At 43.3% G+C, this 25,838-nt stretch overlaps 1 protein-coding gene across 1 annotated transcript; it reads right to left on the bottom strand.

Moving 5' to 3' along the window:
• Nucleotides 1-1,604: 1,604 nt before the first annotated feature.
• On the bottom strand, nucleotides 1,605-25,309 carry TWSG1 (twisted gastrulation BMP signaling modulator 1). Its single transcript, XM_036406964.2, has 5 exons — nucleotides 25,189-25,309; nucleotides 23,044-23,209; nucleotides 15,993-16,092; nucleotides 12,115-12,381; nucleotides 1,605-4,121 (listed from the first exon to the last, which is right to left on the bottom strand). The coding sequence occupies exons 2-5, from the start codon at nucleotides 23,164-23,166 to the stop codon at nucleotides 3,940-3,942; spliced, it is 672 nt and encodes a 223-aa protein (XP_036262857.1). The 5' UTR covers nucleotides 23,167-23,209; nucleotides 25,189-25,309; the 3' UTR covers nucleotides 1,605-3,939.
• Between the last annotated feature and the right edge of the window lie 529 nt (nucleotides 25,310-25,838).

Here is a 25,838-nt window from a genome sequence, read left to right on the forward strand (position 1 = left end):
TAAATTAATCAATGCCTTTGGGGGAGAAAGTATGTTGTTCATAGAAATTACCACAGAGCAGGAGAACAGAGCCAATAAGGGTGTATGATGCTGAATTCTGCCTAAGCAACTCCTATGAGCAGTATTATGGAGCCATAGAATCACAGAATGCTTTGGGATGGAAGGGCCCTTAAAGACCATCTATTTCCAACCCCTCTGCCCTGAGCAGGAACATCTTCCCCTAGAACAGGGTGCTCAAAGCCAAATAATTCCATGTTCTCTGCAGTAGGAAGAAAACTTATAAATACTTAATCAATAAAAAGTGTATAAAAAAACTTGAGTCTTGGCCACCTTTACATCCTAGATGTACTTGTCTGAATCAGGTTTGCTCTGTTTCTAGGAACATTTTGTATCTAAGTGTGTTTTCCCATGTGAGTAGCACAAATTTTAATGATTTACTGGTACTTACTGTTGATTTGGTGAAAGATCTCATGCCAAGGGAATGTGTCAAATCTTCATAAAAGTGTTCCTTTTGCCATGCCCAAGAGACATTACCATCCAACAGGAAAATATTAAGTTGTTTGGCTGTGCTCTGCAGGTATCCCATCAGCACAGTCTGTCTTCTCATTAAACTCCTCCCAGGCTATGAGTCTCCAGGCTTTTCCCATGAAGGTGGAAGTGCCAGCCGTGGGACAGGGCACCATGGGTCACGGGGCTGGAGAGACCACAGCATATCCATGTTGGATGGGTCTGTGTGTCACTGTGCAATCGCCAGCAAACTTCAAGGCACTCCAGCCAGCAGGATGAGGGGCTTGGGAGCCAGCTAGCACAATAGCCATAATTTTGGAAGGGACACTGGAGTGACCATAGATATATTATTAAAGATACAACAGGTGTTCTTATATTTATTTTTTTGGAATTAGATGTGAAATACATTAAGCATACTAAAAGAAAGCTAAGAACCTTATGAAATGACAGGAAAGCAATGTCACATTATGACCTCTGTACTCAAGTGTCTGTAAGGAAAAACAAACTTAAAAAACCTGAACAAAAACCCAAACCCCAAAGTAACTAAACAGAAACTTTTTACTTTTAAAGAAAGAATAACAAAAGGCCCTCCACCCCTTTTCGGTCAGACCCCCAACACACCAGGGATTTGTATAATTTCTTACTATATGAATTCCCTCTTTGCTTCCCTTTATGTTCAGTGATTTAAAATTCTGTCCCAAAGGACAGTGATAAAAGTGGCCAATGCTTTACTTGGAGAACATTCCTAACTAAAAGAAGCTTTAAAAACATGTTCTTATGAAGGTGATGGTTTGCTGGTTATCCACACATAGGGTGAAATAAGAGACCCCAAAATAAATGGTGATTTTTTTCCTGCAAAATTAATAAGACTAAATAAACAACTTTCTAAAATGGTTAGGTTTTTCAGAAAGAACATTCTGAGTATTCATCATTTATGTACATGTATTATGAAAAATACTTCAAAGCAACACTTTTAGGTATGGAAAAAACTGCTGGAGAGCTAATTCTTGGTATTATTCTATCCATCTAGATCAGTAACTTGTAATATGCTTCCTGGTAATGTTTCCCTGACAAACTCTTGAGAAAGAGCACACAAGAACCAGTAATGTCTTTTTATTAAAATACTTCTTAAAACACTCATCATCATAAAATACACTGGGTGTTGTTGCATGACATTTGTGTACACACAACACTTTCAGCAAATTCTAGACAGCATCAGGAATTACAAAAAGTAAGGCAAGCCCCAGAAGGTGTGCACTACCTTCTCTCAGGCCACAACAGACAACTGTGTTTACATTTTTATGCCATTCCCCCCAGTATTTCCTGGGACTCCTGTTAGGTTGCTCTCCCATTCCTCCTGCCCCCACTTGATTTGACCTCACAGTGAAATTCTGAGGATGTAAATGGAGACAGTGTCACAGATCCATGGGGCTGCAGGTGCCTGACCAGAAACATCAGCCCTCTTCCTCCCCCAAGAAGATTCTGAGCTACCCTCATCTTTCCAATAATTTAAGACTGCAAAAATCTGAAGCATGCTAATGACCTCCTGCTTGCTTGATTGCTACGCGTCTCCTGTCTCGGTCAGGAACATGGATGCACCCTCCAGCTACAGTCACAGCTACTCTTGACATATTCTTCCTCTCCAATAATTTTAAGAAATTCTAGCAGAAAAAAAATATAACATGAATTGTAAAATATAGGAAGAACAACTCCTCCATTATAAGCTAAGTTTTTCTATTTTTGTCTATGATCTTTTATCACTTAAGTGTAAGTTTAAAGTATGAAGACATTCCATAATCCACTAGTTCAAAACAATAACATTCATCTTTCAAGTACATCTTTATAGCTGAAAAAGACACTGAAGAAAGTAATATTATTTAATGAGAGTAGATTTTTCTTTTATTATTATCATTATTATTATTATTATTATTATTCCATCTTATTGAAAGAACTGTATCATGAGAAAAAAATTGAAAAAACATTCAGGAAAATTTTTCAACAAAATAAATGTAATATGACTGCTTTCATGTGTACATGGTACAGATAGACAGGTGTAACTAGAAAACAGTTTAATCCCTCTAGCTGTGGTTAATGAGAGAAAAATGAATAGTGAATAGTTCCTTTTTGTGTTTGCATATGCATATATGCATAAAAAATTGAAGGAGTTAAAACCTACATTATTATAAATACAAAAAGCTGATCATTAACTACTCATACACTTTATTCTTGTACTTAGTACCATTATCAGTGGACACCTTAAATCGGTCATAGTAACTGCTATGTAACTGTCAACATATAAAAACTCTTAGAAAAATGCACAATGTTCTAAACTCAGAGCACTTTAACTTTGCCTTTGCAGACACATATTCCCTTCTTCACTGACAAAAATTTATGGGGAAAAAAGAAGAAATTTAATATTAATAAAAATGTTTTGGAATAAATATTCGCAGGAAATTACTAAATGGGATCATGCTTGCTGCCAGCTGCTCAGCTGGTAGACCTGTACCACTTGCTTGTTCCTGTCATTTCATTCTTTATTCCTTTAGTCATTAAATCCATCATAGCTTTCATGTTTCCTTTACTGGACTAAATGTTCAGGGTGTAACAGCCCTAGAGAACAGTGCAACAGGTGGGAAATGCAATAGCACTTACCAGTTTTATTTTGGGATCTAAGAGAAGACTGAAAAGATTAATTTGTGTAACACATAAATTATGCATCATGGCCCCAGTGAAAAGAGAGCAGGGCAAATCAAACTTGGAGGAAAAGTATCCTATATATGGTGTTTTGCTGGGCAGCCCTTCTAAGAAGTTAGGATTTTATCCATAGCAGCCCATTCTTTGAACTTGAAGAGAAAGCATGAATTTTAATTTTTCTCCAAATATCACTTCCACAATAAAAGCTAACCTTAAAAACTGGAAGGTAATAAAGTTAAAAAACAAAACCAGAAACCAAATCCCAAAAACCAAGCCCCTAAACAACATCCACCCTCCCTCCAACCTAGCAGCCATTTATTTATTTGTTGAATTTAGATAATGGAAATCTCATCACCGTATTCTAAAAGTTTCCCTACTCTAAACTACAAGACAGAGTACTATGTTCTGAAAACCAGTATAGACAGAACTTTCAAATCAAAGGAAAACAATCAGAACAATAATGATGAGCATGACTGTACCATTTGAGCAGAAACAGAGAAAAACAAGTTTAAAACATAGTGTTTAAACATCTACTAGTTAGCCTCGCTTATATGAATTAAAAAAAAAAAAAAGAAAAAAAGAAAACAGTTCTCTGATTTTATACATCCTCTTTTCCACCAGGTACATTTAATTGCAACCAGCAGGCACTCCACCAAAATGCAGTATTTGCAATCCCAGTCTCTTTAACCGAGACAGATTACTTTGGCCTCAGTATTGCTATATTACAATTTTCCTGCTTCAGAACATGCAGTTCATACATTTGACAGTTTTACTGCCGTAGTCGATGCATTCTGGCCCAATGCACTCACAGCAGGCGTTGTGAAACCATCGGTATTTGGAAGCTCCCATGGACTCGCAAGAGATCTTGCACTGATGTATTGACATGCAGTCATCAAAGTACACCACAGTACACATGTGTTCTAAACCAAGAAGGGAAAAAAAGTTTGGTTTAAAAGGTGTTTTTAAAGGTTAGTTAGGAATTAGTTAAATGAGCAGCTGTAGAAGTATGATTGCAAACCGACAGGACTATGAGGCATAAGGAAAAAAGTGACAGTAAAAGCAGAGAGGCAAGGCAGAGAGACAAGATAAAATCTATCAACTTCATATTTTCAGCATCTACAACTCAACCTGCTGTCTGATCTCCAGCTGGATTAATTTACTTCCATATTCACAGGCAAGAATGTTTTTAAGTTCTGTCCCCCAGTTATGAGAGCGTAAGGATGAGTTATGCCAAAATTACAAGCAGGAATGAGTCCTCTGAAGGTAATATGCTACCACAAAAAACTTCAGGTTTAGAGAAGTTATTTTAAAAAACCGTCAAAAACCATTATGTGGTTGTAAACGTTTCTTTCCCCCCGCCCTGCCCCAAACTCCACAATGATCTTTAGCCAGATTAAATCACAGACCTAAATAATCCTTTTTTCATCAGCATGAAGCTGCACACTTTTTTCTTTCTTTTTTTTAGCAACACCACCAGCTTTAATACTAATCTTAAGAAACCCCTTCTGCCTAAATGTTGACTTAGTGCTTCTAACACCCATGCAATTACTTGAAATGTCATGAAGTTTGGTGCTGCAACATCAAAATGGAGCTAAGGCATTCACCACAACTATAAATAAAACCATTCCCCCCTCAGTCCACTGTCACCGTCACATTTTCTGAAAAATCCCTTTGCCCAGGATTCTTCTCCTTGGGAATCTGAGAAGCCTCAGAGAAAAAGGAAAACAATATGATCTCATTTGCTTCTCCTGTGTTTTGCTGCTTTGGAATGTGGTTTGGCGATTGTTTATCCAACAGGTGATTGATTGTTTCATTGTTTTCATGTGAATTGTTTTGCTTTAATGGCCAATCACGGTCAGGCTGTGTTGGGACTCTGGAAGGAGTCATCAGTTTTCATTAGTATCTTTCTAGCCTTCTGTCTGTATCTTTTCTCTATTCTTTAGTATAGTTTAGTTTAGTATTCTTTAATATAATATAGCATCATAAAATAATAAATTAGCCTTCCAAGGGCATGGAGATTCATCATTTCCTTCAATGACAGGGGTCCTCAGAAAATACCACAGTCCACTTCCAATTCTCCAAGCCGGCAGATTCCGCCACCTTTCTTCTGTACTGACCAGGTGATTATACCATAAAACTTTGTTCATCCTCCAAAGGACCACAATTACATAACATTTACCCAGAGCATAACTTGGCAGACTTTGGGGAAAGCACAACTGACAGCTGTCTGCAAACAGGAATGTCTCCCTCACGCAGATCAGAACAACTTGTGAGCAGGAGATGTCAAAGGGCCTTCTAGCCTATTACTACTCTTGGTGCACCTGGGAGAAACCCACTGATTTACATTCCAATGTGGATTAGAAAAAAGTAATACAAACTTAAATAGTAAATCAAGACAGTGGGTTTGGTTTGGTTTTTTTTAATGACTGATTTTGATCACTGTCAAATTATTATGCTACTACCAAAACAGCTGCAAGAAGGTCAGAGGATGTGCTGCCAGCCCACTGACAGCAACAGAGTATTCACTGCCTTGGTCAGGCTCCAAACTGATGTAAATGCCTTGCAGACACCAGATACAATGCAACAGGCAATAGGGATCTTGGGTAGGAGAGGCAGGCCCAGGGCTGAAGCAGTTTCTGCTCCAAGAAAAGCTGTGCTGCAGTTGTCAAAAAAAATCTTGCAGTACCTGAAGTACTGCTGGAAACATCAACAAAGTCCACTGTGGCTGTGTAAGTCCTCTCCCATTCTTGGCACTTCTATTTCTATAAGCCCTTATAATATATCCTGAGGCAAAGCAACCAGAGGAATAGAGTTCTCAGAGAACAAAATCTCTACCTGAAAGCAACCAACATGTCAGTTCAAAGATGTTTGATTCACAGAGAGGAAGAGGAAAGAGCTGAACAGAAGTATGGTACCATGTGCAGAGTGATAGGTGTACACCTAAATTGCTCAGCCAAAGCTGAAAAGTAGTAGGGAGGTGCAGCCACCACAGCCTCAAAGGCAAGAAGGCAGAGGCCAGACAGAACTCCAACTTCTGTGGGGAATGCACAAGGACTTGGCAGCATTTCATCACCAGGGACAAAAAGTTCAGATTGCCATAGTCCCAAGAAGAAGCACACACCATCCATTCCTAGAAGTCCCAGATAGCTCCAGGTATCTGTTCCCTCTGCTCCTCACAGGAAGTTTTTAGTGGAAGGGTAGGGATGAGAAAGTAGGAGCAAGTCTCCAGACAGTATTCTCATTCCCATCAGTGATATCCAAGTCAGTGCTGGGGTTCAAGCACAAGAACCTTACAGAAGCCTCTGTTGTACATTACTCATACTCTTTATATCCTTTTGCTTAATCTCTATTCAGTCCTTTGATTCCTTTTTAGTAGTTTTCTACTGAAGTGTTACTACATTAAGTTTGATCTGGGCCTGCCTCTCCTACCCAAGATCCCTATTGCCTGTTGCATTGTATCTGGTGTCTGCAAGGCATGTACATCAGAAATTCCATAGTCTTAGAAGGTGTCAGCTGGAGGAACAGAGCCTCTCCCTTGAAACAGGCAATCCTGGCTAATCTAGGAGAAGGCAAAATGATTCATGGCTATCTCCAGATTGGAGTGAAGCAGCTCTTCAGAGGAAGCAACCATCCAAGGGGTTGCCAGAAGTGCTCACTATCTGTTGATCATGGCACTCCAACTTGCAACACAGAAAGGGAAGCCTAGGGTAGGTCAGGGAAGTTGTCAGGAAAGCTGTGCACACTCTGAGGTGTGCTAACTGCTCCCAGCACTTACAGACTGTCTTCACACCAGAGAATGTCCAGTCCCTTCTGCATAAGGAGACATCTGTGCTCACCTTCATGTTAACCTCATCTCTGACAGCCTCAGCACTGTTAGCACTGCTTCACAAGTCCTGCTGAAGCCTATCAGCTAATGCCTGCAGAAATGAAATAAACTTCCTGGGGAGGGAGAGCCTGTGATTTCTAGGATGTAAAGATCGATGACACTGAACAGGGAGACATCTCTCTGGATAAAGGAGGCCAGAGGAGCAGCAGCACCCGGCCTATGACTGGCAAAACTAGGTGGCATCAGTCAGCTCCTGAGAGACTGCAGACTGGTCTCCTGAATCACTCTCCCAGGACCAAAGCCAAAATTCAACCTTATTATGGTGGCAGTGACAGCCAAGGACATTAATCTTGACTGACTGGAGAGTAGAAAAGAAAGTTCATTTCCACCTGCACACAAGTCAAGGGGATTAGGTTCTTGAGGACAAGCACAAAAATGCTGCAAAGGGGAGAGAGCAGAATGCATGTGGCAGGCCAGAGCCAGCAGTAGATCCATCTAGTCCCAAGCACCTCTTGTAAGCATCTGGAGGATGTGCTCCATGCATATGTTATCAAATTGTTTCTGATGTCTTGCTCACTGAATGACTTGCCAGGTCTGAACAAGTCAGATTGTCCAGGGTGCACTTTGTTTGTCACAGGGCACTCCTGGTCCCCTCCTCAGCAACGCCTCTGTGCTCATGTGGAGGCTGAATTACTGAAAGCAGGAGTTCCTCCCCTCAAGCACTAAATCCTGCTCTATAGACTGCAAAAAGAGAGTTACACAGGGGAAAAAAATACATAACCTACAGGCTCAGCTGGGACCTGGGAGAGTACTTAAACTCTTTCACAGAGCTAATTACCAAGTCATCACTTGGCTCCCTCAGTGTAGATAAAAACAATATTACTTAGTGCAGCAACAGCTTTCTCATTTCCATTTTGCCAATTTTCACACCCTAAGGATGACAGACTGCAGATGCAGGGAGGGAGAAGGATGCAGCAGTAAACTTTTTTTCCCAGAACATTAATTTCTCACCTTTTCCCCCCTCACACTTCATACTCAGTGAAGGTTGTGTAGGAGAAACAATAATCAAGTCTAAATTAAAAGTGAACAGAAGAAACTACCAGGCTTTGCCATAAAACTATCTGTATGGGTGTAATATAGAAAAATTTAGCAACTCAGAGAACCTTTCCAGTTAATGATAACCTGCTGTATGGGATCTTTGCAGTTATATGTGCTGTGTAACTTCAGCTGTCTGCTGGCCACTTTATTGGTAGCTCTAAAAGTTCTTTAAAAAGATAACTGTCCATCCAGCAGTCATACCATTTTATCATAGAACAGCCTGGGTTGGAAGGGACCTTAAAGATCATCTAGCTCCAACCCCCCTTCTGTTGGCAGGGATGCACCTTCCACTAGGAGAAACACTAGTCTAGAGCAGTAGTGAAGGAAAAACAAGAACAAGATTAACCTGCAACTGCTTATGCACAATCCATTTACATAATCTACTACTTTTGGACAAGTCAATTTTATGTCAATCAATTTATAAAAAGAAACTTAAAAAAAAAAATCTTCCTAGACTACCTACAGAAGCAGGTGTCTCTTCACTGGAATTCTAGCTCTCCTCTCCCTGTTGCACTGGAGGGGAGCAGAATTGCAGACCAGACACCATGCCCTGTGTCACCAAGCAGTGTAAATCAGAAACCCTTAACAACAGCACAGATTTTGTTTTATTAATTGCCAAAAAATTATCTAGTTCTCCTCTCCCTCTCGCCAACATCCTGTCATCATCTGAAACAACTAAGCTTATTTAAATCTCTGAACTCACAGTTCAGAGCTCTGAGGGTATCAGCTAGAAGTACAGCAAAGAGAATGAAGTACAAATGCAGCTCCAGATTAGTAACCATCACAATCCTCTCTGAAGTAGAGGCTCAAGTGCCAGAAACAACTGATACAAAGAACTACAGCAGCTCCAGCAGCGCATGCATGACTTTGGCAGCTAAAACATTACAAGTCAGTTCACAGGAGGAAAGGGAAGACACTCATTAGGAAAATAACGGGGAAGTTCAAGGTCTGGTGGCTGGCTTCAGAGTAGGCTGGGGCGAGAAAGGAATGCTTTATATCCCACCGCACCCCACCTCCTCCCAGATCCACAGCCACCCTCCCTGGTGGTGGCTCCACGCCACTCAGGCACAAAGCTCGTGGTTCCCGTGGCTGGTGCTGCTTTTCCTGGCACTCACCCAGAACTGCATCAAGCAAGTCTGGCACCCTGGGCCAGCTTAATGGCGATCCCTGCGAGAGCGCGCAGGAAAGCTGAAATCAGAGCTGGGTTACACTATGTGACAAGGGGTATATGTAAGCAGTTGTACAATTTGTATTGTAAGCCTTTCCAAATTTTGGAATGTATTCCAGAAGACAGCACAGAGACCACTGTCCCCCTACAAAATCTACCTCTCATTAGCCCCTGTCGCTTAACAGGCCATGCCATCAGCTGCTGCCAGCACACCATGTTGGAGGGAAGCATGCAAAGAGCCACAGAAGAACCACAAAATGGAGGAGGCACAGCATTGTAAGGGAAACATAAAGCCTCTGTGTTCCTGCTCATAGGAATATTCTTTCAGATCCCTGATTGTCACAGCCTCGAACACAACTGCTTAGCAAGTCATCTTAAGGGTATGTCCATTTGCAAGACCTGCCTTCAAGCCTAGCAGCATTTCTGGGGTGAAGGAAAGGGTAAAGACTTGGTCTGTTTCTCCCACTGCAGGCTAAGCTTGTGTTTACTGCCACTGAGCAGACACATACACCTTCACAAACCCTCCCTCTCTTTCAGTGGCTCTAACACTTGCCAGCTTGTTAAAGCAGTGACCCATTGTGTGACTGAACTCTTTATGGGCAGAAGCCATCAGGCTCCAGGAACTCCCTCAGCTGCCTCACTGTGCCCATGCTCACAAGGCTCTTCAGTCCTGACCTACTGCCTGCCCCTCCACCTTTTGATTATGGTTTTTCCAATGAATTCAGCAAAACAGTATTGAAAACAATGCTACCCCATGGCTCACACAATATCCAGCACTCTTGGATGTCCAGCTGTTCTTCTTCCACCAAAATAAACATCAGCTGACCAAGGCCAGATGCTAATTTTTCTTTCCACCTCCTCTGTTCTCAATGCTGAAATCATCAATGTTTTTATAAGCAAAATTTAATATGACTTTTGAGAAAGCAGAGCACTACAAAGTTATCTACACTGTGACCAAGAAAAGAGACTCTTCAGCAGGCTTGTGTATTTAGATACTTAAAAGTATAGGAATAGGATGTGGAAAGTAACCTTCTATCTTTTCCAGTTCTTCACTGGTCACTAAGATGGAGAAGGCATAGCAAATGATTACAAGAACAGGCTGACATTTATTTCTGCTTTAAGTGTCTGCTGAGGCCTGAAAGCCAGTGGCATTTGGTAACTATTTCCAAATATAACTGTTGTTTTTGGACTGTCATCATTCCAGTAAGAGCTCTCTCAGCCTAATCTCTAATATGTTCCTAGTAAAAGAAATGAAGGGGACTTTTGACTAAGAAAAAATGTTGTGTTATGTATTTGTCTGTGTTGTTGAACTCAAAACTGCTCCACACCCTTGAGATGCAATTCAAATTCTAAGTTTAATCCAAAACTATCATTAGCCCATCCTGTTGGTACAGTAGTAAAGGACTGTCAGGGAACAGCCATCTGGATTTCAGTACCTAAGTACAGTGGGATATATTGAAGGCTTTACTAAACATAATTTTTTCCCCTGAGTTTAATTTATAATTGTAAGTACTATAGTCTTTGTTCACAGGGCTTTTCGTGGCTTTCCATTTTACATGACTTTGTACATTATTCTCATAATGGCAAGCAAGCATTTTAATAACATCAAAGACATATGAATGAGATGCTTTCTGCCCATCTGGTTTCCTAGTTCTGGAATTAATTTATTTTTCTAATGTGCCTTAGCCAAAGGAAATTAGAAAAGTTGCCATTATGGTTCCATTTAATCAGCAGCAGTCCCACTCAGAAACACAACTAGGTCATTGGTTCACACACTGGTATGGAAAAGCAGCATGTCCATCAATTAGGGTATCTTTTATTGATAAGATAAAAGGGCCATCACAACAGCAACATATGGGGTTACGAATATTTAAAGTGTACGTTGGGAAGGAAGCAAAGCATTAATTGCACTAATAAATCAGATGCTCTTTTTCCCCTATTAAGCAGCAATTCCACTATGAACTGTTTATGAGATTCTTTAAAGCCTGACGTAATGATTTGCAGGGAAAAGTGTTTCAGGTTTAGTATGGAAACCAAGAAACAGACAGTGTTTTTTTTATACCACTGTCAACACTAACTCAAACTTCTCATCTTTCCCCCACCCAACCACAGCAAACAGTATCCTGAAGTCTGTCCTCTAAACTGAAGGAAAGAATATAAAAAAATTATTATGAAATAGGAGGAATGAATCTGCAAGTTGAACCCCTATCACCAAGTTACTTGTTTTGAAGACAGTCTGTCACATATCCTTCCTTCATCAATCCTTCTAATCTCACTTAGGTTTACTATTAATCCTGGATTTCATACAAAACATCCCTCTAAAGATTTGAAGTTACACCAGCTCAGATGAAATAAATAAACAACTGTTCCAGATACAAGAGCTTATGGCACATAGTTCTCTCAGTCTCTTAAGCCATGTTTCAGTTGCCTACTTCTGCACCTATGTGTAATTTGGATTCAGGTTCTGGTCTGTCCTGTCTCCTAAGCTACAGGTAACTGCTTCTAGGTCAGAGAACACTCCGTGCCAGTGCACATGAAACAACATGAACAAACTGCCTCATGCCACAGGAGTAATTATAGAGATAAACTCACGTGGTTCAGTGTCTCCTAAGAACATCAGTCATTTTAACACCATCTTCCACATTCCTCAACACCTTTGCCTCACTCCTTCTGTTATGTCATGCTCAAAATTAGGCTGAACCTTTCACAAATTCTTATGGGAAAAGAAGAAGTGAGCATAGAGAAGTACAGGACATGCACTGAGAAGGCTCCTGGAAGAGAAAAGAGGAGATGCTAGGGATTTAGACACTACACTCATTACCTTTGTCACTGGAGTAAGGTGTGTGGACATTGTTGTTTGGAACAGAGATGTTCTGATGCTGTGGCTGGTTCACTGTTTCTAAAAAGGAGACGAGGTTCTCATGGTGTGACAGTTCTTCTGCCACAGGGAAGGAAACAATATTCCAGTTCAGCTGAGTATCCCCTTCTGTCAGTGCCCGGAAAAGGGAAGGAATTGGTTCATGCAACTCCTCGACAGTGCTCTTGGATGTCGGAGGTGTGTCACTGTAATTGCGAGGATTGCACATACCTGCAGAGGAAACAAACAGTAAATTACACAGAACTCCCCAAGCTCTTCTTGAAACAGGTAGGAATATTTGGAGAATTAAAATTACTTCTTTTTTTGCTGAACAGAACAGAACTCTTTTGTATCTATCCCACTCTCAGCCCAATAGCAGAAGTGCTATCAAATAGAGCAGGATAAGTTTTCCATAACAGCAGGTTTTGGATTGTTCAGACTTCTACAAAACACACCTGTGACTTGTGGAAAGAAAAATCTAAATAGCACTTTGCTTCCCTGTCAGTGTTACAGCTTTGAAAATGGAGGGTTCAGTGGAAGGTTTGTTTTCCCTGGGAGAAGAGATTATACAAAGCACAGTATAATCGATAGGAGCATAAACCTGGCATGCAAGGTTAGGATTGAAGAAAGGGAGTATCTTGATAAGTCTGAGGTACATGAAACTTTTGATCACAATTCAAGTATTCCATCTCTGCTGCTGCAGCAGTGCACTAGATCTTTTTAGTCATCTGCCAGAGATACAAAGATCACTATCAGGACAGAGCATGAGTCTGAATTACTTCACTTGTGTAGAGATAGCCAAGATGAACCTCATTTTGCTACTTAGCTGGAGGGGCCACAACAGGCAAAATACTCATTTCTAGGTTACCTCTTCCTTCTTTTTCAACATCTTCTGCAGTATCTTTTTTGAAACCTTGTAATTTTTTTTCACTTTGCCAATTCCTACAAAATGTTTTTGTGATATGCAATGCTGGTTCCAGTTTTTTGTTAACCATTTAAACACTAATATTTATTTCTAGCAATTAAACCAAAGGGTATTTCAATTTAAATCCAATCTGTGGAAACTTGCAAGATTAAAAAGAAAATTTGTATCTGCATAGGTATTTTAAACTCAGGTGTGATAAAACACTGTTAGAAGTCACCTGTCAAGAGACAGGCAAATCCATTTTCCCCATGTGCATCCGAATATAATTTTGGGTAGTTTCACAGACACAGGTTTAGACAGCTACAGCTGCAAAGTACACCAATTCCTGAAGTATTAAAGTCTTATGAGACATGAATGTTCAAAGTCTACCTGCCTCATACAACCAGAGAAGAATCTCCTGCCCCACAGATCCACTAGGGCTCTGGCTTCACAAATAATTGTGTTTAACTAGAGCCTTATCAAGCCCATAATCTTCTCAACCTAAGTAGATGGATTACCACGGTGAACAAAGCAGAGGGAAGTTTGTCCATGGTGATTAGCATGAGATCCAGCAAATCTTAAGCAAGTGGTTAGCATTACCAGCATTTGGTAACAGGAGTCTGCTCTATAAAAAGGTGAGCCAAACAGAGTAGAAAAAAAAAAGCCTCTTTTCCAAAAAACATCCAGTCATAATAAAATATAATTCCACTTACACAAACACCCTACTGTACATGATTGTTTTCCTGCTCCTCTCAAGTAGGTTTGTTCTTTGCAGACCTTTCTAGACTCACTGCTTTAATAAAAAATTTCTATCACTTCCTTACCACCCTTTAATAAGCACTAATATTAACAATGCTTTAACAAGCACTATATTAACCATACAATTGCAATAGAGGATAACCACATGAAAATCAGTTAGGAAGATATCAAACCAGGTAAGAGTTTTGTACAGATACATCAAGGGATGTATGCTTTAGTTGATGTAGTTGTATTAATGTTGTGAAACAGAAACTAGTGGACCTTTCTAGACCTGTCAGACCAGACCTCTGTCAGGTAGGATTCAGAAAATAAATTTCACTGATAAAAAGGACACACAAGGGAAAAAAAAACCCAAAACATCAAGATTGTTTACCAAAATCCTGCAGAACGTATACAAGTTTGTGTGCGTACCAATGCAGTATGAAAATATTACCTTAAGATGGTACCAAAAAAATCATTGCTTATAGTTTAATGGGTAAATGCTCATCCACAAAGATCCTTCACTCTTACTGCTTTTAAAGGCATATGAATTATAATAATATTTTTATATAGTAAATATTATAAAATAGCAGCATTGGTTAAAAAGAAAATTAAGGTGTTTAACTTATGAGCAACCTGTAAGGATCAAACATGTCTACACTACTGCTTTGGAATGGATGAGAAGATGCAGAAATGGGCTATTAAAATGATGGAAGCAGATAAACCTTTACACAAGGGACTAGAAGAGCTTAACTCAAAGGGAACGGGGGACTTGTTGCTGTTCTCCCTCCTCCAGCATGTTTTTCCCTGTCAGAGAAGGGAGAGAACAGACACAAAACATGAGCACTAGTACAGTTAGTGGTGGAAGATAGGAGGCAATTCCTGCCCTCAAGGACATGACCTTTAAGACACAACAATCTATCTGCTTTTACATTAGACATGATCAGCTCATAAAGAAACTTAAAATACCAGCTCAGGTATCAGCAAAGAACTGTGTCTAGGGAGTCAGGTATGGCATGTATTCCTGTTTCCTCATTTGAATAAGGCTGCAGCAAGGATGATCCTACACTGAAGAGAAGAAGAATAGGACTGTGCCATAGAATCCAAAAAGTCCTGAGGCACCCAAAGAACCATCAGGAGAAGCTTTAGTTTACTCAATACTGGGAAACTGAACCTGAAACCTTGTTAATTCCTCTCCAGGAAAACACTATGGGAAAGAGCAGCAGAACAGTGAGTCACCTGCAGATTCATGAAAAGAAGCTCATGTGTGGGCTTCACAATCCCAAGAGGTAGGTCCTTCTTCTCCCTAGAGATCAGTACACTATGCCTTGCTTTCTACACCAGGTTCTAAACTAGGGAAATAACCTGCACTGAAAGTGGGCATTTTGACACTAATCACCTTTATGAATTCAGAAAAAACTGACTTAGAAAAGCTGAGAGCAGGTACAACACTCAAGATGCATCCCTTTCATGGAAGCCAGGATTTTGGATGGTGGCACAGGGAGACTTACAGCAACCACAGGGAGATGAAGCTTTTGTTACATATAAAACAAGAAACAGAACTAGAATGCAACCTTCTTGAGCTGAGACAGCACTCACTTGCAAAGATCTGGGCACTCTGAACACCACCTGTCAGCAGCAATGTGTTTTTAAGACTCATCTAGTCCCACAGTAAAACCATATCTGCTTCTTTCTCACCCTTCTCAAAGAGCTCTTTTTGTAAGTAAAAGAGCAGTGGAAACACTAGGCCATGTATATTTACTAGCAGCCCCAACTCAGTCCTAAAGGTGTCCCCGTGCTGTACCTGTCAATGCACCCTTTACAGTAAGAAATCTCCAGAAACACAGAAACAGAAACACAGCATCCAACCCCACAAAACAGGCACTGGGGAGTTACCTGAAGATGACAATTCAAACAGGAGCTTTATGTTTGAGAGACAAAATTAATAATCAGCTATGATGACATTTAACAAGCAATACCTGGGCTACTGCCACCCCCAGCTCCAGAGAGCAGACACAGCCCTCAGATGTTTGGGTCTCCACAGCAATTTATTCCACAGCCACACAACCAGCTGTAAGGTGCTTAAAGCACAGATTCTGTCCCAGTGTTTTACTCCTATTTTAAGACTGTGACCTCAGCATGTGGCAGGAGAAAGCAATGTAAAAAAAAGCAGGAATTCCCCCCAAAAGTGCAAACTTACCAACACAGTCACAGCACTCATCCCAAAGTGTGCCCAGGCAGAGCATACACTCCTTACAGCAGGAACAGTTCCCTTCCCCAGGGCGGCACTGACACAGCTCCTGGAATCAACAGACACTCATTACACTGCAGCAATCCCAGATGTAAAATAACTACACAGCAGAGTGATTTTTCCTCAAGCCACAACTCAAATTAGGGCATTAAAAAAGCTTAGTACACTAATACAGCGAGTAAACAGTGAAACAACTCCAGCCAAAAACTGATCCAAGTTTACAAAAGGATCTTTTGCAAGTTTGCTTTTTTTTTTCCTTAAAGGTGAAATTCTAAGGAGAAATCTGAAGCAAGCATTTAAAAGACAAAAAATCCTATTCATGGGAAAGGTGTGTGCACTTCTGTGCATGTGCATGCCTAAATCTACAAGTTCTTTGAATGTTTTCCCACCACAACTGGAAACCGGGAGACCAATGCTTCTTTATATATAAATAGTGACTGTACATTATAATTTAACTAAAAAAGAAAGCTACTGTAAGCCACATATGCCCACTCAAGACATGCATGATGTCTACCATCACACCTATCCCTGGATCCTAAGAGGAACTTACCCATTTAAGTCATCTGACCACAGGACTTTCTGCATCTCCAAACACTTGTTACACATTGCTCTGTTTGCAACACTAGTGACCAAATTTTCCCCCCTTCCCACCCACCCCAGGTCTAGATGATTCATTTTTGCTATTATGAAAACAACATTATGCTTTGTCCCTCCAAACTGACACCTTGGGATACCTATGAGACTTCTAGGGCCTCTAGAAAGCGAAATTACCTACACAAGTACTTTTCTTTAACCATTAATAACCTAGAAAGATGGAAAAGGCATGGAAACATAAAGACAAATATTTCTCTTCCTACTACCTAAACCCAAAGTCTCTGGTTTAGCAGTCCTGCTGGAGACACACACTGTGGACTCAAAGTATGGAAAAAGTCGACAGGGATGAAGAAAATCTAAAAACTAGGCGGTCTCCTTCCGTCTAACTCAAATCCATACTAGTAACTCCAGTTTGGCCAAAAGACTGTGGCTGCATGACAATAATTCACAGCCTTGAATTACATCATAGCGCACAACGCAGACCGGCCAAGAAGTCCCTTTGGTTGTCCTGTGTAAGGATTTGGCTTTGATGACGTCTGTCTAACTATCACATTACACACAACTGGGGAGAAAACAAATCCCGTTACTGGAAACACTGACCACGGGATCGTTCCACCCCTGGCTTTACTGGAAGAGCCATCGGCAGATCTGTTACACACCAGGCCCGGGAGGAGATTATGGCCATCCCCACTCTATGATCCCATTATCCAGAGGCAGAGGAGGGACACACTGCAGGAGGTGCTCATGGACAGGAGAGAAGGGCAGGAAGGTGGTTTGGTTTGAAATTCTCCTATCCTGGAGTCTCCACCCATGGTTCCACCCCAGCTGGGCCAGGGGCACCTCTCCTTACAATGGTGGCAGGCACCAATGTCATTTTCCAAGCGAGGTTCCTTTCTGAAGAACCTTGGGAGAAGCTCAAAAAAAGTGGGCAAAATCCCACTTTTTAAATAATTCCTTGCTTGCTATGGTTAAGAAGCACAAGGTAGGGGAGAAAGAGGCATTTTTATGGCAGATGTCAGGAACACATTTGCAAGGCACAGCAAGGTGCAGTCTTGCACCTGATCGTGTATGACTCCTGTTCTCTCTTTACTCTGCAAAACTGGCCACTGCAAATACCCACAGCCTGTTGGGCTGCACAGTGGCCACCCCTCGCTCACACCAACTCAGGTGGGCACACAGAGGACCAGGGACAGCCCTTCAGAGAGGGAGGCCAGAGCAAAGTCTGTATTGGGAAAGGCCCCCAGAGCACAGCAAATGGAGCTGCAGGGCTCCCAGGCCTGCACAAGCCCTAGAATGTACTGCAGACAGGCTACAACGCAGTATAAATCCACTGATTCCTTATTTTTGCATTCACTTCATCCCAGATCACAAGTCATCTTGTATCCAGCAAAGAAACAAAATTCAGCAGCTATTGGTTGTGCTAGATAATGCTGAGAAACGCTGTCACCTGTAGAGTTTATTGTGACCTGTTTGCCTCATTGACTGATGAAGAGTGACTGCTGCTTCACACTCATTTCTGCAAGTATTGAATTTTTATTTGCAGAGTGGAAAACTGGTAAGATTTATTACTTTTTCCTCCTCAAAATTTATGAATGGCACCTATCACTGTTTCCACACAAACTGTGCTGTTTCCAAGTAAAAGATGAAAACAGGCTGATTAACAAAATATGTACATTTTTCCACCACAGGAGACACCACAAACTTAGACAGATGACTTACGTGAGTTAATGATGCACTTCTAAAATATTTATCTTACCATTTGATAAACAGATTTTGTCAGCTTTTAGAATAAAAAGCCTGAATAGAACAACTTTAAAAATAACCACGAGTTTAGCATGAAAAACATCCAACTTATTCTTCAACAGTTAAACCGGGCAAACAACTTTTACATTTTAAAGACACCAACAGGCCAGCATGTGGGAGGAGGCAATTCTCACTAAACTATTAAATGTAATGCATGAATAGAAGCCAGAAAGTTCACTAAACTAAAGTTGTTTTGGTTTTATGGAACAGTACTCACAGAGAATTAAATGTAACCTTAAATTCTGCACTTGCAACCTGTTAACAAAAAATTCTGCTTAGCATCTACGTGTGTAAGCACTGACTTGGGGCCAGCACCATTACACCTACCAGTATTGTAACAAGTTTGTTTCTACAGGAAGGGCTCATGAGCTGTGCAATATTTAAGGGGTTTTTTGTTTGTTTGTTTTTTATTATTATTTCTTTATTTTAAAGTTGGAGGGAGAGGAAGGAAGAAAGAACGACCTGATTAATTAGTGTTCTGCCACTTTGGGGCAATAACTGTATGTTTTTCCATATATCTGTTTGCACATCCATGGTTTCCTTACCCAGTTTTTGAGTCCTCCTGCCTGACTCATCCACACTGGATACCGGTACAGGATACATCTTTTTAAAAGAACGCTTACATGAGACGTGGGTGAAAGCAAGGCAGAATAAGGAACATTCCTTGTTGATAGCTGGGGGTGGTGAAGAGTCAGTGGAAGAAAATATTACTCATCAGTCAACTTGGCAACTTCCCAAGCTGAACTACTGAAGGTGCATTGGAGAATGTATTTTGCTAGGCAAGAAATAAGCCTCACAGTTTAAAAATACAGTATTAAGTAGGAAGTAGGCATGTTTGTACAATAAAGATATTCCTGCTCCACAGAGCAAACAAAAATTTTTAGAAAATGTTTGACATCTGAGTTTTTTCCGAAGCTTTCTTGAAATTCCAGAGACTATTTTCTTGGTGCAGGGAGAAGCAGGACCTGAAGGCATTGGAAACCTCTCTGCAAACTGGAAGGGGGAGTGAAAGAGAGCTTTTTTCCCTAGAACAGTTTAATAACAGAAAATCTCCTGGAAGTGAACCAACCAGAACTGTTTTGTTAACCCAACCGGGTTATGTACTGCAGCTACAACACACACTGGAAGCAATTTTTAGATGCTGAAGCCCTGAAGTTAAGGAGTGGCATTTATTTCATACCACAGGGCTAAAATGTCTTGGAAATTCTTTCAGGCTGACAAGTTTGTACACAGGATTAACAGGAGGCAAAAAAGACAGATGAAAAGAGATTTTAATTGGAACGATACCACATCAGCTGAGGTGGCTGCAGGTCCGTAGAGTTCAGAGAGAAATCCTGTTTTCTCCACAAAACAACTCTCTTTAGAAAGATCATAAAACCATGCCTGAATTATAACACCATTTGTTTCCTATGCACAACAACAGTTTAAAGCACTGTTGCAGATGAGGCAGCAAAGCTCAGCTTCCAGCCCAACACTGACATTCCACCTGAGCCTGACTCCTGCCAGGAACTCTGCACCTCAAGAGCCAACCTGGAACCTTTTGCTGTGAACAATTGTGGGAACATCTCATCTCGAGGTTTCTGCCTTCAAGGATTTCCTCCATGTTGCAAGGACACAATATGCCCTCCCCCCCGCCCAGTGAGGGCCTTTTCATCTCCTCCACACATGGAAACATCAAAACAACCCACGGGCCAAGCCAGCAGCAGATGTGCTCAATAAACACTGCAGCACACGCTCCCTGTGCACCCAGGGCTCCACCTGGAATGCGCGGCAGCGGTGGCTCGTGGACTCCGGTCCCCAGTCCCAGGGACATGGGAAGGAGCTACAGCCAGAGCCTTGAAGGGCCAAACCAATTTTGTGGACTCACTCTCTACACTCCCAAGTCTTACCCACAGCTCTCTCAACAGCTACAGGAAGCCACAAAGTTTCTTAGCGAGGGCTGAGCTTATGCAGAGAGATGCCTCAAGCTATTTTCTTCCAGGGTTTTGCTTAGGGAAAAAGAGGAGCACCAATAAAGCTAGAGCCCAGGATGCAAAGGGAAAACTGAATCCATGGGAGTTGTTGATCTCATGCACTGTTCTGGATCTAACAAAATAAATATTTATGTAGGGACCACCCTTAAGCAGAGGAGCTCCTAAGGAGTGGCAGTAATGACTGTACTGACTTCCAGCCATGTTGGCAAAAATATTTATGTTAACTGTATGCTTTTTGAGAGAGCAAGTCTCCTGTCCCTCTGTCTCCAGGACAGGCACCCTCCCTTTCTGCACACAGATGCAGATGACACTCACAATCTGTTTGCTCCTCCAGTTGTCCCTGAGTTCTCTGAGTGACATTATCTGGGTTTCAAGATAGGGATTCTGCTGAACTTGAACAGCGATAAAAGTCGGTGAGGGAAAAATGTCATGCAATAGTCAAGCAACCTCCCTCAGCATGGTATTTTATTTTTAAGTTCAGATTCCTCCAGAGAGTTTAGAGGGGGGAAAAAAAGTGCATGGATATACTCTACTTGCATATCTATCCAGGAAAGAACATGCATTTCATATGCCAGTGCAGCACTTCTGCCACAACAGCACTGAAGAAACAAAGGAAGCACTTTAAAACAAAGGAAAAAGCCAAGAAGAAAGATGACAATTGCTTCAAGTCAAGGCTTTAGGATATCTTCCTGCCCACAATCAGACTAGTCTGACCTGATCTGTTCTTCTATAAAGAATGAATACTGACTGGTAAGTCAGGCCTGTGTGCAGGAAGACAGCAGCCAGATGGTGAAAGCAAACAGTTTAATTCCCTTGCAACTGCACACAACTCACATGGCCTAGGCCACTTTAGGGTCTCAGAGAATTGCATTTGATTTGGATTTTAGGGAAATGCTTTAAAAAGGGACTCCACATCACCTGTACAAAGTAAGCGAGAACACACTTACCACAAGTAAAGCAGCTCAGTGGTTTCTCTGTATGCACAGGGCTGTGTTGCTACAGAGATGCCAACATAATCCAAGGAAAGCACAGTTGTATGAGCCATTTCCATGCACTGCTGAACCTCAGCCATTTATTGCCAGCTGAGTAAGGACTCTGGTAGCATTAACTCCACCCCTCCTGGGCTGTGCTCTATTCAGACTAGCTCATAAAAATAAAGTGTAAATGCTTGCTGTCTCAAGCTTGACTCGATAAGAGATGATTTCTCAAGGAGGAGATATCTGTTCTTTCACAGATGGTGGACTCCATCAGTGGCACCAGAAAAGGAGACACATCTTCCCTGTTGTCCCCTTTGCTTACAGAGAAACAAGCAGCAGATCAACAGCTTCCAGGACTGAAATCCAGCACCTGGACCAATAACTTTCCCCTGAATCAACAAATCTGTACCACTGGATTTACTATGTAAGTGCCATGTACATCCAACACCACAATTAGCATGTTACTTCTTACAAGTTACAATCCTGGAGCAGATTTTAAAAAATGCAAGAGAAGGGGCTTATAAGTGCATCAGTTTGTCACAGTGCACAGTGTCCAACATGCCAGCAAAACCACCGGAGTTCTGTTTGAAAAGGTAAAAATCAGAGGCCTCGTTCTTGCTCTCCTATTTAACAACTCCACAGATTGTGGTGGGGCTGGAAGAAGCAGCAATTTCTTTTTTTTTTTTACTTTTAAAGCAAAGGCAGTGCAGAACCCAGAAAGAAGATGGTTCAGCCTACAGTCAGTCTTCATTCACAGGATGGATTTGTGAATCTGGCAAGTGTTTTATTTGTAACCCAGACAAATTTTAGACAGAAGCCAGCAAAATGAAGTAAACATGGAAATGCTTGAGGCCACTTCTGCATCTCTTTTCAGGCTGTGACCATGCATTTACAGTAAGCACACTCACATCTTACTGCCATATGACGTTGGTGCTCTGTTATTGCCTTTCCAATCTACAAAGAGGCAGTAGGAAACAGTTGCTTTTAAAAAAGCTGCAGCTGACCACATGAAACCTCCTTTCTCAGTCTGGAGTCAAGAAGCATGCTCTGTTTACCATGACTAAAAAAATACTTGGTAGCTACCAGAACTGCTTGTAGTTTTGCTAGAAAAGGCCCTTTTGTTCTGCTGCACACAATATCTCTTAACTCCTGCCCTAAGAAGAGCAACCTGCTCTCACTTTGTTTCATTTACTGTACAGATATGCAGTGAGTCAAAAGTGGCACCTGGATTTAAAATCCATTGCCTACCAGTTCAGCTCATATGTATTTGGTTTGGTTTTTAGGCATCTTTTAATTCACTGTACAAGCATGATGCTATGGAGAGCATCAGGTGTCAACCCTGGCCCTCTGCTTGAGACTTAAGGAACTGGACAAATTGAAAGTTAAGGGCAACATCTCAGACAGACATAATCCTTGGCCTGAAAAAGTTTCAATTAAAAAAAACCAAAAAGCATGCCCATATAAATATGCCCTTGGTATTCTCTGTCTATAAAATGGTTGTAAATCTGCACTTATATGGGTAGGAGATCAAACCAACCTCTTTACAGAGACACTACTTAACATAAAATGCCAGTTATTTGTATCTTTTCAGGAGGCGGTTTCAGGGCTGTTTTCTGCACACTGGAAAGCAGATGGAGGACGCAGGACTCGTACCTGTATCAGGCATTTGCTGACGTCGCTGGCACACAGAGCCTTGTTGCAGCCTGTTGAGGATGGGATCCACAGCAGGAACAGAAGGACAGTGACTGTGGGCGCTGCGATGTACTGTGACCTCATGTTTCCTGCAGGTGAGCAATTTTCACAAGTACTTCAACCAGCACTGAAACAAGAACCAGCGACTGAAAAGGCTGTTGGAACACAAGTTAAATTCCATTCCATTCCTCCCTTTCAATTCTTAAAATAAATATGAATATTTTTAAGAAATGCAAGCTGGGGTACTTAACAGCAAACCCAACCCCTCCTCCTCCAGCTAACTTGTTTGTACAAATCTTTCTGCTATTACACCTTTGGATTAAAACTGCAATAAACTTGAGGTGAGCAATCTCAAGTTTCCAGCATCAAATATGACATCCTATGATAAAAACTGCCTCAAATGAGAAAACCTACCAAAGGAGACTTAATTTTGTAAATGCCCAAAGCAGGAAGATGGGTTTTGTGTAGTATCTCCTCAGGCTAAGGTACACACAGGTCTGTAGGGCCAAGGCCACACAGCAACCACTTACAATAAGGTAAGTTGCCCCATCACCTTTAATGCAGACAGGCAGCTATTTTCACATGGACTCTTAGATCAACCCAATCACAAAGTTGTTAACTTATTTTTTAAAAATATACAGACACCACCATTAAAAAAAAAAAAAAAGTACCAGACACTTTGAACAACGGAACTTTCAAAAGCCAAGCAAGTGTCTGACGTCAACCTGAGACGACAAGCATCTGCTACATCAAACAGACAGGAACCGGGTTTGTTCAAAGCATTCCACCTTTCTCCCTTTGTGAAAACCCAGCCTGTCGGCAGGTGGTATTTGCCACAAATATATCACGATTAGCAGCGTGCCACTCAGTTTTTACTTGCGCTTTGCATGTGAGCCCGGCTAAAAGAGGACCTATTGCACCAGGCACTGTACCAATATATAATAAAAGGCAGCCCATGTTTGGGCAAGCTTACAGTGAGCCTGTATTGTTCTCCTAAGAGAGAAAGAATGCTAATGGAGCACTGGATTGCTTTCTTTTGGTATCTAGAAGTGTTTTTCTGTTTTATGAACTACAAAACCCAGCACCCTCAATGAACAAAAAAGTGGAAAATGAAGGCACGATCTGGACATTCAAAGTCTGCGTCCGATTAGTCCTTCTTACAATGGTTGTTAAATGCCTCCGAATCTCGCTGTGCTGGGCACGCCGCCATCTGTACCAAGTTTTGCTGGGGAGACCCCCCTGCAAGACGCGGGGGCACGCAGGGAGAACACGGGATCTTTTCCCCCACCGCTTTCCCTCCCTGCCATCCGGAGCCAAGGACGCTTCCTTCCAGCAGCCACAGCCGCCGGCCCGGACCCGGACCCGGACCCGGCGGGTGCCGCATCCCGGGCGCGGGAGCGGAGGCGAGCACGCTGCCTGCGGAGGGGAGCGATCCAGGCGTGCTCCCGCACGGCTCAGCGCGGGGCTGCGTTACATAAAGGGTCCCGAGCAGCAGCGCCGGGCGATGCCGTCCCCACGGACACGCCTGGGGTGCGCACCGGGGTCCGGGTGTCCCTTCCCCGGCCTCCCCCCCCGCTCCAGTTCCGATTCACCGACGGCTGCTTTCCCAGAGTTTCATCCCGCGCGGCGTCCCCCCGGAGCAGGACCCCCGCCCGCCGCCCCTCCTGTCCCGCAGCCCACCGCGGCGGCACCGGCTCAGCATCGCTCCCCCGCTCCGCCGGGATCGCACCCAGGATGGAAAACTCCCCAAAAATCCCTGCGCCCGGCTCCCCGTCCCCGCCGCAGCTCCCGAGAGGCCCGGGCCCCAAAGATGGCACTGCCAGGGGCCAGGAGGCCGGTGACAAGGAGGGAGATGTGGGAGAACACCCCCCCCCCCCACCGCCGGAGTGGCCCGGGGCAGGCGGGGCCCCGCACGGGGAGCGGGTCTCCTCCTCCTCCTCCTCCTCCTCGGGCAGGCACGCAGGCAGCGGGGCGGCCGCGCCGAGCCGCACCGAAACTTTCCTGCCACAAAGAAGCAGCCACGGCTCCGCTGCCTTCCCCACCTCCTCCTCCCCAGCCACCGGCTCCATCCCTGCCGCCCCCCGCCCACTACCCGGCGGCGCTCACCGGACGGCCCGGGCCGGGCACCCCGCGCTCCGCAGGCGGCTCTCGCTGCTCCGGAGGCGGCGGCGGCAGCAGCAACCCCGCGCCTCGTCCCACTGCTCCCCCCTCGGCCGCAGGCAGCGCGGAGGCGGCGGCCTCGCATCATCGCCCCGCCTCGGGGCACCGTCAGGCGCCGGGACCCTCCCCCCGGGACCCTCCGCCCCGGCGGGCGGCGGCTGCGCGGAGCGGGGCGGGAGGAGGAGGAGGAGGAGGCAGGGGCCGGTGGACGGGAGCTGCCGCCGGGACGTGTCTAGCGGGACGGCACGGGACGGCCAGGCCACTGCCTCCAGAGAGGCTTCTTCAGGGGAGGAGGAGGGAATACCCCCCGCAACCCGAGTGCGAAACTCGGGGTTCTGTGGGCAGGAGAGCAGCCCGGGAAGCCGGGTCAGGAGCAGCGGGCGCGGGGGTCTCTCCGAGCGGTCGCCGCGGGGAGCAGAGGGCGCCCGGAGCAGCGCTCCCGGGCCGGACGGAGGCGGGAGAAAAGGAACCGGGAGCAGCGCCCCTGGAAGCGCCAGCGGGGAACGCGATGAACTTCCCCGATGGCCGAGAAGGTGCAGGTGCCCGGGGGAGGGCAGGGGCCGCCAGCATTGGGAAGAGGCCCTGGGCTTCCGGAC

This window comes from Molothrus ater, chromosome 1, assembly GCF_012460135.2.
Source record: "Molothrus ater isolate BHLD 08-10-18 breed brown headed cowbird chromosome 1, BPBGC_Mater_1.1, whole genome shotgun sequence".
NCBI classification, from domain to species: Eukaryota; Metazoa; Chordata; class Aves; order Passeriformes; family Icteridae; genus Molothrus; species Molothrus ater.